At 35.8% G+C, this 17884-nt stretch overlaps 1 protein-coding gene across 2 annotated transcripts in view; it reads left to right on the forward strand.

Moving 5' to 3' along the window:
• PIK3R4 (phosphoinositide-3-kinase regulatory subunit 4) overlaps positions 1-17884 on the forward strand; it is a 79747-nt gene that overhangs the window by 11786 nt on the left and 50077 nt on the right. For both annotated transcript variants that reach the window (XM_082684254.1, XM_082684255.1), the window contains exons 4-6: positions 102-684; positions 4311-4445; positions 6030-6251. In XM_082684254.1, coding sequence (XP_082540380.1) covers positions 102-684; positions 4311-4445; positions 6030-6251 — 940 coding nt within the window. The remainder of the gene's footprint in view (positions 1-101; positions 685-4310; positions 4446-6029; positions 6252-17884) is intronic.

Consider the following 17884-nt stretch of genomic DNA (forward strand, 5'->3'; position numbering starts at 1 on the left):
AAAATTCTTTATGTCATGTTTAAGTTGCCCTTGTAGCTTTCATCTGATTTAACCTGCTGTTCTCAAATCTATTTTTTACTCCTTTTCTCCCCTTGGTGTAGGTAACTCAGATGATTCACCGTGAGCCAGATAAACGTTTAGGGGCAGAAGATTACCTAAAGCAGCAGCGTGGCAATGCCTTTCCTGAAATATTTTACACATTCCTTCAGCCCTACATGGCCCAGTTTGCCAAGGAAACATTTCTTTCTGCAGATGAGCGCATTCTGGTTATACGGAAGGATTTGGGCAACATTATTCACAATCTCTGTGGACATGATCTGCCAGAAAAAGCAGAAGGAGAGCCTAAAGAAAATGGGCTGGTTATCTTGGTGTCTGTTATAACGTCCTGTCTGCAGACCCTTAAATACTGTGATTCCAAACTTGCTGCTTTGGAACTTATTCTCCATTTGGCCCCAAGATTAAGTGTAGAAATTCTTTTGGATCGTATTACTCCATATCTTTTACATTTCAGCAATGACTCTGTTCCTAGAGTGAGGGCTGAAGCCTTGAGGACGTTGACCAAAGTTCTTGCTCTTGTCAAAGAGGTTCCTCGCAATGATGTCAATATCTATCCGGAATATATTCTGCCAGGCATAGCCCACTTAGCCCAAGATGATGCTACTATTGTTAGACTAGCCTATGCTGGTAAGAACTTATTGTCCAAGTAATAGCTGCTCATATTTTTGAAGTTAGTGACTATAATATCTGTTTCTCTGATTTTTGGGGGGAATTCTGAGAGTGAATTATAGTCCTTAAACTATTTGTGTACATTTTGATAATTTTCATAAGTGATCTGTCTATCCTTGGGACTCAACTTTTGGTTGTACTGATTCTTGAAGTGATCAGAATTATCAAGTGAAAAATATGTAATATAGAATCCTATGATTTTACTGAGTATACTACATTTAATTTGGAGTGAGACTAATGTTTACAAGTATGCTCTGATTGAGTGTGTTTAGGTCTTTGTAAAGTTTCTCTGAACAGACATGCTAATTTGAAGATCAGCTTTAGATTACAAGTCTTTTGCTGTTCAAAAAGATGAATTTTGCTTGATAATTTGGTTTTGAAAGAACCTAGCCTATTACCAGATTTTAAGGTCCTTTTAGTTACTGTAGTGCTTAATGTGTGTGGCTTCTTTGTGTTGAGGTTATAACACATATACCTGTTTTACTTGTAATTCTTACTCATAAAATTAAGTGATACAGATTCATGTTTTTTAGCTCCCCAAATTAATCCTATATACTTCTTTCTGCGTGGAAAATGTCACTGAAGCATTAACATAATTCATAATTTATTTCTAATATAATATGTAAAGCAGAGATTGTTTTGGTTTCTGTAAATGGTACATAAAGTGTGGTGGTGGTATTGCCACTTTTTTGAAAGGTATTTGATAGGTTTGTTAAATTTACAATTGTCTATCATTATTTTAATGGAACATACAAAAATGGTTGCTGGACTCTGGCCTTATCTCTAGGTACATTCACTGAGTGGTGGTTGTTGCATTTTTTTTTTTTTTCTTCCCTATACATACATTTTTATTTGTATTTATCCATTGCCTATTATTTATGGCTTCTGGTTTCCATAACTGTATGGGTATACATGTCAGGCCTAGAAAATTCAGGATTTCTTTAAGCCATGTACATTTGAGTTTACAATTTATAACAAAGTATATTTATAAGTCACTTGGCAAACATAAACTAGAAAAATTTAAATAAAAGTTTATAGGTTTTAAAAACAAACTGTATCTTTCTTTAGAGTTTTGTGACCTACTGTTGGTCTTAGTTTGTTCTCAGTTGTGTTAAATGGATAAGGCTCTGATGTGTAGGTGCTGTGTTAACAGAGTGACAACCAATTACTAATAGTGATAGCATAAAAGTAATAGCTACTGTTTATTGAAAAAAAAAAACTCCATCAGGACATCTGCTCAGGGTTGCAGGGATTAGTTGCAAGAGATATATAAATTTTAAGATAGATTCCAGATTCTAAGATACATAGATTCTGAGATTCTAAGATCTATATATTTTTTGCAACTAATCCTTGGCAAAGCTTTGAGCAATAGATGCTATATTACCTTCATTTTACAGGTAAGGAAATTGGAAATGGGAGAGGCTAGACAATATGACCTAAGTGTATCTGGTCTCATTCTTTCTCAGTTCTCGGAGCTGCTGGTCTTTACCTTGACTCTGAAGCACTCTGCTTTTCTTTGGTCTTCTGGGTCTTTATGGTGAGAGTCTGTGGTAACCAGGGTCCATGCTGGTACCTTGCATTGTCCCTTCATTGTGGCTTAGTGCAGGATAAACCTGCCTGTTTTTGAGTTGAGCCAGAAGTCTATTTGAACGTTTATGGTTAAGTATAATTAAACCACACATGTCAGTAACTATAAACGTTTAAAATCAGTTTTTAAATGTCTTTTAAGTGTTCTTTTTAAACTCAGAGGTGGTATAGATTTGTATCTTGTGTAAACTTTCAAGTGTATTGTGGTTTATGAACTTAAATGGGGGAAATAGGCATAGATCTACTTAGATTTTAGAAGTGCCTTGGAAAGTAAGAGACTTTTCCTCATAAAGATACATCCATTAACGTGGGGTGGGGAGCATTCATCTAGAATTTGACTTATTATCAGAGGATGGCCCAAACTCTCCCATCTTTAGGGCAGGCATTATGACAGGCATTACAGGGTATTCATGTCTTGGGTACTTAAAGGTAAAGTTTTGTTCTTCAGAACAGTTTTGAACCTGTTGAGGGTCAGGGCAGGGAATAGTGGGGCTATAAGACAAAGGTAATCACTGCATTTGATAGACTGAGCAATCTCAACTCTTGTGACATGCACCTCAATTATAGTGGTATTAAAAATTTAAGGAAAAAGTGAGTCTTGGAATTAATAAAATGAGGCAGTTAATTAAGGTTTATGTTCAGTGCTATTTATTGCTAAGGAAAAGAGTGCAGTCTTAGGCTGGTATGGACATATGTTAAGAAGCACAGAAATGGGGGTGCCTGGGTGGCTCAGTGCATTAAGAAGCAAGAAATGGGAGGAAAAGAAGGCTAGAGACACAGGCCTCAATAAGAAAACAAAAGGGAGAAGAAAGTGTAAGCAGATCTGATAGCAAATGTGACAGCACAAATTAGAAGTAGATATTTTCACAGTGCTAAGGAATATCAGACAGTCTTAGGAGAAAATGCAACTGTAGAAATGCAGCAACCTTACACATTGGTTCATAAGAACTTCAGAGTATCACAAGGAAGGCAATCTAATAATGGTTGATTTAGTTTGGTAATAGCTCTGTGAGGTAGATGTGACTTATGTATATGTGAAATATACTCCTGTGTTAAGCAGCCAGCTAGTAAGTGTTGGGGGCTGAGATTGGAGCTGAGATTTAAGGCGGGTCTGTGTGATTCTGTGTGATACTGTGTGAGTCTGTCATACTGAAAATAACAGTTTAGCCCGTTATTTTAATCTGAATGTTTCTCTTTTAGTCTAATGTATGTATCTCACCTGTTAAGATACTCTTCCTAGGTCTCTGTAGAAGGGTTAAGCTTTTCCCTTAGTAGATTTGAATGCTTGTTCTATGCTATTTTTGTATTTTTTCACAGTTCTATTGAGATATAATTGACCTACATCACTGTATAAGTTTAAGGTATAAAGTGTAATAATTTGACTTCACATATTCTGAAATGATTACCACAAGTTTGGTTGGCTTCCATCCTCTCATATAGGTACAATAAAAAGACGAAAAACAGAAAAAAAAAGTTTTTTCTTTGTGATGAGAACTCTTAGAATTTGCTCACTTAACTTTCATATGTATGATATAGCAGAGTTAACTATAGTGTTTATGCTGTACATTTTTGTATTTTTAAAAGAAGTTTATGTTTTATTATTAAAACTGTTAGTTATAGGGGTGCCTTGGGAGGCTCAGTTTGTTAAGTGTCTGCCTTTGGCTCAGGTCATGATCCCGGAGTCCTGGGATCAAGCCCCCTGTTGGGCTTTGTGCCCAGTGGGGAGTCTGTTTCTCTCTATATCCATTACCCTGCTGGTGCTCTTTCTCTCTCACTTGCTCTGTCTCTTTTCTCAAATAAATAAATAAAATCTTTAAAAAAACCGTTAGTTGTAGATTATGAGATTAGTTACCAAAAATCTGATTAGGTTAAGAACTAAACTGAAAAGTCCTACTTTTCCTCCTTAGTTTTATGATTCTTATTTTTATGTATAAAGACCTGAAGGAAAAATTATTATAGGAATTTAAGATTATAATAAATTTTTCCCTTTTTTATAGAAAACATAGCTCTGCTGGCTGAAACAGCTTTGAGATTCCTGGAATTAGTGCAGTTAAAAAATCTCAATATGGAAAATGACCCAAATAGTGAAGAAATAGATGAAGTTACGCATCCCAATGGAAATTACGACTCAGGTAGTATGATTTTTCTCTTCCAGGTTTATTATTATTTGGAATGAATTAGTAATGTGGACTTGAAAGAAACTATTGTAATTTTTGTGTAAGATGAAGGAATACCATATATATATAGGTGGGAAAGGTCACTGATGTTTCATTGTTCTCTCTGCTCTGTACACTATTATCTAACCAGAAAATTATCAGCTTGTTGTTACAGATTCTAAGCTCAGTTGTTTTTCAGCCACAAATGATTTGTATAAACGGTAAAGCTAGCTGAATTGTATAATTCTTATAAGATGGAAGGAAAAAAATTGACAACGTCATAGCCAAAGAATCTAAGCCTTTTTTCCTTATGTGAATATACTTTGAGTATCCTTAGTCATGAACTGTTTGTCATACTGTCTATGATTTATGGATCAAACCCCACAAACACCTTTTGCTTTAAATGTATAGATGTGATGTAAGCTCTTTGAGGTCAAAGTTCCTGTCTTAAGTTTCTTTACATACAAACAACTCTTAGCAGGCTTTTAATTAATGTTTATTGAGTTAAAGATTTAGAAGTAATACGCTTAGATTTCTTGGAGCACGAGATTTTTATGCTATACACAAATGGTAATGGCTCTATTACTTGTAAGAATGATATCAATTTTAGGCAGCATATATTCTCTGCAGTTGAAGTCAGTAGAATAATTTTGAACTTAAAGAAGAATGTATTAGAAGGGAAATCGTCGCTTTTTTCATGGAATTACTTAGAAGATAATACTGTCCTACATTCTGTAACCATGTAACTGGACATTGATAGATAATGAAGTTAAAGTTAGGTGTTAAACCTTTTCGGGAGTTAACCTAAAGTTTGTCTTAATGTGAACGTAGTATTTTGCTTATCAGACCACCTTTTCTCTTGACAGTGGCTGCTCCAGGAGCGACCTTTGCCCTCCTACATTTAGCCAACAGATAATCGTTAAACATAATTTCTGCACTAGAAATATAGTGGTGAATAAGACAGAAAAGATCCTTGGTTGAGCTTACATTTTAGAAGGGAAAGGAAGAAGGGAGGGTGGGTAGGAGATAAAGTCAGAGAAGAAGATGGTGGCCAGATCATGTAAACCCTTGACAGGATGTGCAGTATAGTTTTTGCTTTCTAAAAATTTAGTAAACTGACCTTTGAAATGCTTTCTTAAAGTATTAAATTATACCATCAGTTTATATCCTTAACCAGTCTAATATATTGAAGTTCTTGATGAAGTTGATTTTATTGGTGGCAATAAAATAAAATTTATTGGTGATTTTATTGATTGTTTTGGTGCTTTCCCATAGTTTTTTTCTTTGAGCTGCAAAAATAGGTCTGTTTAATTAATGAGATGGTAACCATGCTTGTGGCATCTGCTTATCAGGATGTTGTTCTTCAGTTTATATTTTGGTTTTCTGTCTGACCTTCAGAGCTCGAACAGTGGAAATATTTAGTGATTATAGACTTTTTTTTTTTTTTTTAATGGTGGCTTCTCTATTCTCTTTCTGCAAGGAGTAAGAAAGAAGACTAGATCTATAACTTGGGAAAAAACTGATCCTATCTTTACCTTTTTTTATCCTTTTTTTTTTTAGAGCTGCAAGCCTTACATGAAATGGTCCAACAGAAAGTTGTCACTTTGCTAAGTGACCCTGAAAATATTGTGAAACAAACCTTAATGGAAAATGGAATAACACGCCTATGTGTATTCTTTGGACGTCAGAAAGCCAATGATGTTTTATTGTCCCACATGATCACTTTCCTAAATGATAAAAATGATTGGCATCTGCGTGGAGCTTTTTTTGATAGTATAGTTGGTATGTTTTTCTATTTGTTTTAAAATATATCTTTAAGATATCGAATTATTCTCTCAAACAGTATTTCCATGAGGTCTGAAAATGGATGATAAATCTACCAATTTCATTAATAATGAAGCTCCTAGTGTTTCTGTCTGTCTTTTATGCTGCTTTTGGATGATAAAAATAACTTTTATCAAGGGATTGGTTAATTAAATTGTGATACACATTCATATGAAGAAATAATCATGTGGTCATTAAAAACAATGTTTTAAAAGAATATTGAATGACCTGAGAAAGTACTATGAAATTCTATTAAAGTGACCAAAATATTTTAAGGTAACATAACAAATCATATATTTATAATGAAGCTGGAATATTCTAAGATTTGTATAGTGATTATCTCTGGGGCTGGGATTTTAGGTGATTATTTTCTCTATGTTTCTCTATGTTTTTTATATTTGTAAATTTTTTATAGTAAGCATTCATCAGAAAGTAGATTTTATAATCAGAAAATAACAGTTAAACTTAGTATGATTGAAAATCAGTTTAGTTAGGAAGAAAATTAAAGCTTGCAGGCTATGCTTTGTGTAAACTGAAAAATTAAGTAGGTTTTTTTCCACTTTTAAAAAAATGTTACAGTTTTTATTTTGTTTGTTCATTTGTGTGGTTTTTCCAGATTTCACATATAGGTGAAATCATATTGTATTTGTCTTTTTCTGACTTATTTCACTTAGCATAATACCCTCTAGATCCATCTGTGTTGTTGCAAATGGCAAGACTTCATTCTTTTTTGAGACTGAGTAATGTTCCATTGTATAGATATACACATCTTTATCCATTTATCTATTGATAGATACTTGGGTTGTTTCCATGTCTTGGTTATTATAAATAATGCTGCAGTAAACATAGGGGTACAAATTAGAGTTTTTATTTCTTTTAGAGTAATTCCAGTGGAATTACTGGATCATATAGTATTTCTCTTTAATTTTTTAAGGAACCTCTATACCACATCTTTATCCATTCATCTGTCCATGGGCATCTGGGCTCTTTCCATAGTTTGGCTATTGTGGACACTGCTGCTATGAACAGTGCCTCTTTTGTTTACTATATTTTTATCTTTGGGGTAAATAGCCAGTAGTGCAATAGCTGGGTCACAGGGTGGCTCTTTTTTTAACTTTTTGAGGAAATGCCGTACCATTTTCCAGAGTGGCTGCACCAGCTTGCATTGCCACCAAGAGTGCAGGAGGTTTCCCCTTTCTCCGCAGCCTCACCAACACCTGTTGTTCTCTCACTTGTTAATTTTAGCCTTTCTGACTAGTCTGAGATAGTATCTCATTGTGGTTTTGATTTGTATTTCCCCTATGCCAAGTGATGTTGAACAATTTTCATGCGTATCTTGCCCATTTGGATGTATTCTTTGCAGAAATGTCTGTTCGTGTCTTCTGCCCATTTCTTGATTGGATTATTTGTTCCTTGGGTGTTGAGTTTAATAAGTTCTTTATAGATTTTGGATACTAGCCCTTTATCTGTCATTTGCAAATATCTTCTCCCATTCCGTTTGCTGTCTTTTGGTTTTGTTGACTGTTTCCTTTGCTGTGCAAAAGCTTTTGATCTTGATGAAGTCCCAATAGTTTTTTTGCTCTTGCTTCCCTTGGTTTTGGTGATGTGTCCAGGAAGAAGTTGCTGTGGCTAAGGTGGAAGAGGTTGCTGCCCGTGTTCTCAAGTATTTTGATGGATTCCTGTCTCACATTGAGGTCTTCCATCCATTTTAAGTTTATTTTTGTGTTGGTTTAAGGAAATGATCCAGTTTCATTCTTTTGCATATGACTGTTCAGTTTTCCCAACACCATTTGTTGAAGAGACTGTGATTTTTCCATTGGATATTCTTTCTTGCTTTGTCAAATATTAGTTGACCATAGAGTTGAGAGCCCATTTCTGAATTCTCTGAGATTAGTTGACCATAGAATTGAGAGCCCATTTCTGAGTTTCCAAAGAAACAGTGTTCCTTCAATCTGTGTGCCTGTTTTTGTGCCAGTGCCATACTGTCTTGATGATTACAACTTTCATTCCTCTGGCTATTTTGGGTCTTTCCTGGTTCCGTACAAATTTTAGGATTATTTGTTCCATTTCTGGGAAAAAAGTTGATGGCATTTTCATAGGGATTGCATTGAATGTATAGATTGCTCTAGGTAGCATAGACATTTTCACAATATTGATTCTTCCAGTCCATGAGCATGGAGAGTTTTTCCATTTCTTTTTGTCTTCCTCAATTTCGTTCATGAGTATTCTCTAGTTTTCCAAGGATAGATTCTTCGCCTCTTTGATTTGATATATTCCTGTATCTTATGATTGGGGTTACATTTATAAATGGATCAACTCCTTAATTTCTCTTTCTTCTGTCTTATTGGTATATAGAAATGCAACTGATTTCTGTGTATTGATTTTATATCTTGCCAGTTTACTGAATTCCTGTATGAGTTTCTAGCAGTTTTGGGGTGGAGTCTTTCTGGATTTTCCATGTAAAGTACCATATCATCTGCAGAGAGTGAGAGTTTGACTTCTTTGCTGATTTGGATGCCTTTAATTTCTTTTTGTTGTCTGATTGCTGAGGCTGGGATTTCTAGTACTATGTTGAACAGCAATGGTGATAGTGGACATCCCTGTCATGTTCCTGACCTTAGGGGAACAGCTCTCAGTTTTTCCCCATTGAGAATGATACTCACTGAGGGGTTTTGTTTTGTTTTGATGGTTTTTATGATATTGAGGTGTGTACCCTCTGTCCCTACATTGTGAAGAGTTTTAAGCAAGAAAGTATGCTGTACTTTGTCAAATGTTTTTTCTGTGTATCTTGAGGGTATCATATGATTCCTAACCTTTCTTTTATTAATGTAGCATATATTGATTGAATCTACCCAGTGCAGTTTTTAACAATGAATACTAGAATAAAAATCCATGAAAATGTCAAAAATGTGAAAGCTGAAGAGTAAAACACTCTCTTATGATTGTGTTAAAATCTGCCCATAAAAGTAGACATTTTTTTTTTAAAGATTTTATTTATTTATTTGACAGAGAGAAATTATAAGTACACTGAGAGGCAGGCAGAGAGAGAGAGAGAAGGAAGCAGGCTCCCTGTTGAGCAGAGAGCCCGATGCGGGACTCGATCCCAGGACCCTGAGATCATGACCTGAGCCGAAGGCAGCGGCTTAACCCACTGAGCCACCCAGGCGCCCAAAGTAGACATTTTTAATTAAAATTACTATTTTTTGGCTTTGCAAGTGATTTCATATACTGAGACAGCATAGTGGACTAAGAAGTTTATGACCTTAATTTAATGAAGAGTTAAGTGAAACATGGAATCAGTGTTACTGCTTCAATTTCCTGTGGATACTCAGTAACATGGCAGCCTGGCAGGATCTGAGACTCTGAGTGTCCTTCTTTCAAACCTGTGGTTAGATGAGTGACCCATAAACTTTTCATGCTTGGTGTCCATCAGAGAAAGGTCAGATAGTAAGGAAATAAGAGATTTAAGATGAATGGTCACCTAAAAGGAGAAGGCCACACAGGAACTCTTGGTCTCATGAATTGGTCTATGTTGAATAGTCTAGAAATGTAAATCCTTGTAAAGCTTTCAAGTGATAGCTCCAAACATTACTTTTATTTCTCTCCTTTTGGATCAAGGGCAATGATAGTTTTAACTTTTAAAAAGGTTTTCATCATCCCTGAAACTAATAATACACTACATGTTAATTAACTTGAATTTAAATTTCAAAAAATGTGATGTATCACATTGATTTGGAAATTTGAACCACCCTTGCAGGCCAGGAAAAAATCCCAGTTGGTTATAGTGAATAATCCTTTTAATATACTGTTGGATCCTATTGGCTAGTATTTTGGTGAGAATTTTTGCATCCATGTTCATCAGGGATACTGGTATGTAATTCTCCTTTTTGATGGGGTCTTTGTCTGGTTTTGGGATCAAGGTAATGCTGACCTCATAAAATGAGCTTGGGAGTTTTCCTTCCATTTCTGTTTTTTGGAACAGTTTCAGGAAAATAGGTATTAATTCTTCTTTAAATGTTTGGTAGGATTCCCCTGGGAAGCCATCTAGCCCTGTCCTTCTGTTTGTTGGGAGATTTTTGATTACTGCTTCAATTTCCTTACTCATTATGGGTCTGTTCAGGTTTTCTATTTCTTCCTGGTTCAGTTTTAGTAGTTTATACATCTCTAGAAATGCATCTGTTTCTTTGAGATTGTCTAATTTGTCATATAGTTGCTCATAAGAAGTTCTTATAATTGTATTTCTTCAGTGTTGGTTGTGATCTCTCCTCTTTCATTCATGATTTTATTTATTTGGGTTCTTTCTCTTTTCTTCTTGGTAAGTCTGGCCAGGGGTTTATCAATCTTATTAATTCTTTCAAAGAACCAGCTCCTAGTTTTGTTGATCTGTTCTGCTGTGCTTTTGGTTTCATTTATTTCATTGATTTCTGCTCTGATATTTATTATTTTTCTTCTCCTGCTAGGTCTAGGCTTTCTTTGCTATTCTCTCCAGCTCCTTTAGGTGTAAGGTTAGGTTGTGTATTTGGGACCTTTCTTGTTTTTTGAGAAAGGTTAGTATTGCTATATGCTTTCGTCTTAGGACTGTCTTTGCTTCATTGCAAAGATTTTGAACAGTTGTGTTTTCATTTTCATTTGTTTCCATGAATTTTTTAAATTCTTCTTTAATTTCCTGATTGACCCATTCATTCTTTGGTAGGATGCTCTTTAGAATGTATTTGAGTTCTTTCCAACTTTCCTCTTGTGGTTCAGTTCTAGTTTGAAAGCATTGTGGTATGACAATATGCAGGGAATGATCCCAGTCTTTTGGTACTGGTTGAGATCTGATATGTGACCCAGGATGTCATCTCTGTTGGAGAATGTTGTATGTGCACTAGAGAAGAATGTGTATTCTGTAGCTTTGGGATGAAATGTTCTGCATATATCTGTAAAGTCCATCTGGTCCAGTGTGTCATGTTAAGCCCATATTTCTTTGTTGATCTTTAGCTTAGATGATCTGTCCATTTCACTGAGAGGGTTGTTAAAGTCCCCTACTGTTATTTTACTATTGTTGTTGTGTTTCTTTGAGTTTGTTATTAGTTGGCTTATATAATTGGCTGCTCCCATATTAGGGGCATAAGTATTTACAATCATTAGATCTTCTTTTTGGTCAGACCCTTTAAGTATGATATAGTGTCCTTTCTCAACTCTTATTATAGTCTTTGGTTTAAAATCTAATTTGTTTAAGAATTGCTGCCCCAGCTTTCTTTTGATGTCCATTCATATGATAAATATTTCCCCCACACCACTTTATTTTATTTTTTAAAAGATTTTATTTATTTATTTGACAGAGATCACAATTAGATGGAGAGGCAGGCAGAGAGAGAGAGGGAAGCAGGCTCCCTGCTGAGCAGAGAGCCTGATGTGGGACTCGATCCCAGGACCCAGGACTGAGCCAAAGGCAGTGGCTTAACCCACTGAGCCACCCAGGCGCCCCTCCCCCACACCACTTTAAATCTGCAGGTGTCTTTGGGTCTAAAAATGAGTCTCTTGCAGACAGCATATCAATGGGTCTTGCTTTTTTATCCAAACAGATACCCTGTGTCTTTTGATTAGGGCATTTAGCCCAGTTACATTTCAGGGTAACTATTGAAAGATATGAATTTAGTGTCATTGTATTGCCTGTAAGGTAACTGTTACTGTATATTGTTTCTGTTACTTTTGGGCTCTCTCTTTGCTCAGAGGACCCCTTTTTCATAGGGCTGTTTGGTGATGGCAAATTCTTTTAGTTTCTGCTTGTCCTGGAAGCTTTTTATCTCTCCATTTTCAATGACAGCCCTGCAGGATAAAGTATTCTTGGCTGCATATTTTTCTCATTTAGTACTCTGAATATATCAAGCCAGTCCTTTCTGGCCTGCCAGGTCTGTGTGGATACATCTGCTGCCAATATAATGTTTCTACTGTTGTAGGTTACAGACCTCTTTTCCCAAGCCACTTTCAGGATTTTCTCTGTCTCTGAGATTTGTGAGTTTTACTATTAGATGTTGGGGTGTTGACCTATATTTATTAATTTTGAGGGGGATTCTCTGAGACTCTTAGATTTTGTTGCCTGTTTCCTTCCCCAAATTAGGGAAGTTCTCTGCTATAATTTGCTCCAGTATACCTTCCGTTCTTCCCCTCTTTTTCTTCTTGTGGGACCAATTATTCTAATGTTGTTTCACTTTATGGTTCACTTATCTCTCGAATTCTCCCCTGGTGACTTAGTAGTTGTTTATCTCTCGCCAAGCAGAGAGCCCAGTGTGGGACTCGATCCCAGGACTCTGAGATCATGATCTGAGCCGAGGGAAGAGACTTAACCCACTGAGTCAGCCAGATGTCCCCTTAGCTCACTCTTTGCAGCTGGCTTTCCACTCTGATGCTTGGGCGTTCTTTCACATTCACACACTCCTGGTCTTTCTGTGACCTTGAGGGTCCTGAGACCACACTGTCCCAGCCAGGGTTGCACTCCCCACTTAGCCACTGGAGCTGAGATGTCCCTCAGTGGAGCTGACTTCTAAAAGTTCTGATCTTGTGTTCTGCTACTCTGCCAGTTGCTGATAGATAGTTGACAGAGGTTTCCTCCCCGGTCTATTTTCCCATATACCATCTGGATTCACTTATCTGCACCTCCTACCTTGCAAAAAGTGTTCGCTTTTCTATTTGTAGAGTTGCAGCTGTTCTTTCCTTGATCTCCAGTTGAGTTTGCAGGCATTCAGAATGGTTTGATAGCTATCTAGCTGAAATCCTGGGAGCAGACAATATTTAGGCCTCTAGTCCTCTGCCATCTTGGACTGCTCCTACATATTTTATTTTTTCAATGCAATTGCAGGTAGAACTGTTTTCTTAATGTCTCTTTCTGTTGCTTTGTTATTAGTGTGTAGAATTGCAGGGTTTCTGTGTATTTTTTATCTGCAACTTTACTGAATTTATTCATTCTGATGTTTTAGTGAAGTTTTTAGAGCTTCATGTTATCTGTAAATAGTGACTGTTTTACTTATTCCTTACCAATTTGGATGCCTTTTATTTATTTTTCATGTTCGATCACTGCAGCTTAGATAGACTTTTATTACTGTGTTGAACAAAAGTGATGACAGTGGGCATCCTTGTCTTGTTCCTGTTCTTAGAGAAAAAGCTCTCAGTTTTTCACTGTTGTGTATGATGTTAGCTGTGGTTTTTTATATATGGCCTCTATTATGTTGTGGTATGTTTTCTCTAAACCCACTATGTTGAGTTTTTGTCATGAACAGTTGTTAAATTTTGTCAAATGCTTTTTCTGCATCTATTGAGATGACCATATAATTATATCCTTTGGTTTAGTAATGTGATAATACTGATTTGCAAATACTGAACTGTCCTTGCATCTGTAGAATAAATCCCACTTGATCATGTGGGCTGAATGGCTTTTTAATGTATTGTTGAATGCTTATTGAATGGATTGCTCATATTTTGTTGACGATATTTGCATGTATGTTTATCATAGATATTGGCCTACAGTTTTCCTTTTTTTCTTCTTGTGGTGCCTTTGGTCTCAGGGTAATGCTAGTTTCATAGAATATATTTGGAAGCTTTCCTTCCTCTTCTGTTTTTTGGGATAATTTGAGGAGAAAGGTATTAATTCTTCGAATGTTTGGTAAAATTCACCTGTGAGTTCATCTAGTTCTGGACTTTTGTTCTTTTGGAGGTTTTTTTGTTTTTGTTTTGTTTTTTTGGTTTGGTTTGTTTATTTGTTTTAAAGATTTTATTTATTTATTTTAGAAAGAGAAAGAGCATGAGTGGGGGGAGGGCCAGAGGGAGAGGAACAAGCAGACTCTGTTGAGCAGGGACCCCGATTCAGGGTTTAATCCTGGCACTCTGAGAACACAGTCTGAGCTGAAACCAAGAGCCAACCACTCAACAGACTGAGCCACCCAGGCACCCCTCTTTGGTGTAATTTTTCAATTACTGATTCAGTTTCATTACTAGTAATTGGTCTGTTTAGATTTTCTATTTCTTTTTGGTTTACTTTTAGAAGATTGTATGTTTATCCATTTCATCTGGTTTGTCCAGTTGTTGGCATATAATTAGTTATAGTTTTCTCTTATAATCCTTTGTATTTCTGTGGTATCAGTTGTTACTTCTCCTTTGTTTCTAATTCAGTTATGAAATAGTTTATGCCAAACCCATGTTATTATGGTTACCAACTAACCCTTTTTTATATCATTTTGCACATACTTGTAACAACTTGTCTGTTAGTTTAAAAGATTGAAAAACTATTCTGCACGTCGGGAAGCTTCCCTGGTATCCAAACTTTCTCATGTAGTTGCAGAAAGTTATAGGGTTTAGATTTTGGTTTCCAGTCTAGGAAAGTAACTGCTAAAAGGTTTGCCTTTGTTTTTTTCCCCATAAATTAAAAAAAAAAAAAAAGAAAGAAAGAAAAGAAAGAAACTCATAGCAACAGTATTGATCTTTCTGCAAGTTCTGCCATATAACATTTTGGAGAAGAGGGTACTTTTCTCCTTTTGAAAAGTTTTGAAATTGTATGGTGTTCTTGCTTTGTTACTATTGGAGATTATTGTATCTTCTCTTTTCAGACATCTTTATAGTTAAAAAAATTAAAAAATTTTTGAGTATAATTGATGTAAGTTACAACAGTGATTCAGCATTTATATATATTATGAAATGCTCACCGTAGGTCAGTGTACTTAGTATGTGTCACCAAAGTTACTGTAATACTATTGTTTATATTCTATGTTGTATTTTACATTCCATGACTTATTTATTTTGAAGTTTGTATCTCTTAATTCCCTTCACCTATTTCATCCTTGTCCTTAACCTTTTCCCTCTGGCAGTCACTAGTTTGTTCTCTGTATTTATGAGTCTGTTTCTATTTTGTTTGATTTTTCATTTTGTTTTTTTAGATTCCGTATATAAGTGAAATTATATGATAAATGTTGTCTTTCTCTGTCTGACTTGTTTAACTTAGCATAATACCCTCTAGGTCCATTCATCTTGTTGCAAATGGCGAGATTTCACTCCTTTATGACTATACTCCATTGTATATATGTACCACATCTTTATCATTCTTTCCTCTATATGGACATTTAGATCCTTTCTATATCTTGGCTATGTAAATAATGCTGTATTGAAAATGGGAGTACAAATATCTCCTTGAGAGCCTAAATTGATTTATTTGGGTATATGCCCAAGAGTGGAATTACTGGGTAATATGGTATTCCTGTTTTTAAATTTTTGAGGTATTAACATGCTGTTTTGCATAGTGGCTATATCAATTTACATGCCCACCAGTAGTGTGCAAGGATTCTCTTTTCTCCACATTCAGGTCTCTTGCCCATTTTGTAATTGGATTGTTTGTCTTTCTGGTGTTGAGTTGTATAAGTTCTTTATATTTTGGATATTAACCCCTTATTGGATATATCGTTTGCAAATATTTTTTTCCCATTCAGTAGGTTGCCTTTTCATTTTGTTGATGGTTTTTTCCACTGTTTGTATTAGTTTATTGCTTCATCTCAGTCTTCCATCTCAGAGTCCTCTAACTCTATTCTTTTTTTTTCTTTTAAAGATTTTATTCATTTATTTGACAGAGAGAGATCATAAGTAGGCAGAGAGGCAGGCAGAGAGAGAGGAGGAAGCAAGTTCCCTGCCGAGCAGAGAGTTTGATGCAGGGCTCAATCCCAGGACCCTGAGATCATGACCTGAGCTGAAGGCAGAGGCTTTAACCCACTGAGCCACCCAGGCGTCCTCCTCTAACTCTATTCTTTTTTTTTTTTTTTTAAAGATTTTATTTATTTATTTGACAGGGAGAGATCACAAGTAGACAGAGAGGCAGGCAGAGAGAGAGAGGAGGAAGCAGGCTCCCTGCTGAGCAGAGAGCCCGATGCAGAACTCAATCCCAGGACCCTGAGATCATGACCTGAGCCGAAGGCAGCGGTTTAACTCACTGAGCCACCCAGGCGCCCCTAACTCTATTCTTAATTTTACTTTGCTCCTCACATTTTTTGTCTTTCTTGCTTTCTTCTTTCAATTAGCAATAATCGTGCCTCGGATAAACCTCATTGGCTACGATACTGCCACTGCACAAAGCTTGCTTTCTTCTTTCAAATCTTATTTTTATTTCTTTTGTCTGGAAAAGGTGGTGCTTAGCACTTCCACCATCTGTTGATCAATTCATGTGTATTTTGAATCATGTCTTTATGTTATTTTTAAATTTTAAGATAATTTTGTTTTTATTTTGTTTATAAAAGTAATGCTTGCTTGCTGCAGAAAGTTTGGAAAATAAACCAAGAAGAAAATAAATCACCTCTGTAGGTCACTCTCTCCTCCTTCCATCCCTTTTTGCCACCTTGTCATATATGTTTTGAGGCACTCTTGTGTACCTGGTAAGAGTAGGCACTCTGGAGGCAGACTATTGGGTTCATGTTCTGGTTTTGTCATTTACTAGTTGTGGTTCTTGGGGAAATCATTTAATCTCTTTTTTCCTTAGTTTCTGTATTTGTAAAATGGGAATAATACTGGTATCCATCTGGGGGCTCCTGGGTGGTTCAGTCAGTTAAATGTCTGCCTTTGGCTTGGGTCATGATCCCCAGTCCTGGGATGGAGCCCTTCTTTGCTCCTTGCTCAGTAGGGAGCTTCCCCCTCCCCCATTTATGTGTGCATGTGTGCTCTTTCTCTCACAAATAAATAAAATCTTTAATAAAATAATAGTACCTATCTGTTGTGTTGTGAAGATAAAATGAATTAACATATGTAATAGTGCTGGGCACATAAGTATTATGTATGTGTTTTATTACTTTTTAATCTTATTTCATTTTTTAATTCTTTTTCTGGTAACATATGTCCTAAGCATTTTCTCATGTCATTAAAATTTTTTTGAAACCAGGGTGCCTGGTGGCTTAGTTGGATAAGTGTCTACCTTTGGCTCAGGTCATGATCTCAGGGTCCTTGCTCAGCAGGGAGCCTGCTTCTCCCTCTCTCTCTGCCTGCTGCTCCCCCTACTTGTGCTCTCCTTCTGTCTGTCACATAAAATCTCAAACAAATTTTTTTAAAACCATGATTTAATAGGTTAAGATATTCCATTATATGGTTTTACCAAAATTTATGACTTTTGGATATTTAAATTATTTTCCATTTTTTCCTTTTCATATAGAGATAATATTTTATATAAATATTTGCTTCTGATTGTTTTCTCAGAATAAAAGTCTGAAATTTTAATTATTGGGTTAAAGAATATGAAAGTATTCTTAAAACTCCTGATACATTTTAGAAGCTTTTTAAAAAATATTCTATCATTTTCCATTCTGATCAGCATTGTTTGATCATACTGCATACCCTTCACCATGGAATAGGCTTCAAATAATCTTTACCTGTTTGTATCGTAGAATGATAACTCGTTTTGATGTATATTTCTCAGCTTATTTGTGGAGGTGAAAAACTTTTCTCATGTTGATAACTCATTTGTACTTTTTAAAAAATTTTTTTTTATTTGAGGGAGAGAGAATGAGAGAGAGTGAGCACAGGAGGGGGAAGGTCAGAGGGAGAAAAGCAGACTCCCCGTCGAGCAGGGAGCCCGATGCAGGACTTGA

This window comes from Mustela nivalis, assembly GCF_964662115.1.
Source record: "Mustela nivalis genome assembly, chromosome: 1".
Classification (NCBI taxonomy): domain Eukaryota; kingdom Metazoa; phylum Chordata; class Mammalia; order Carnivora; family Mustelidae; genus Mustela; species Mustela nivalis.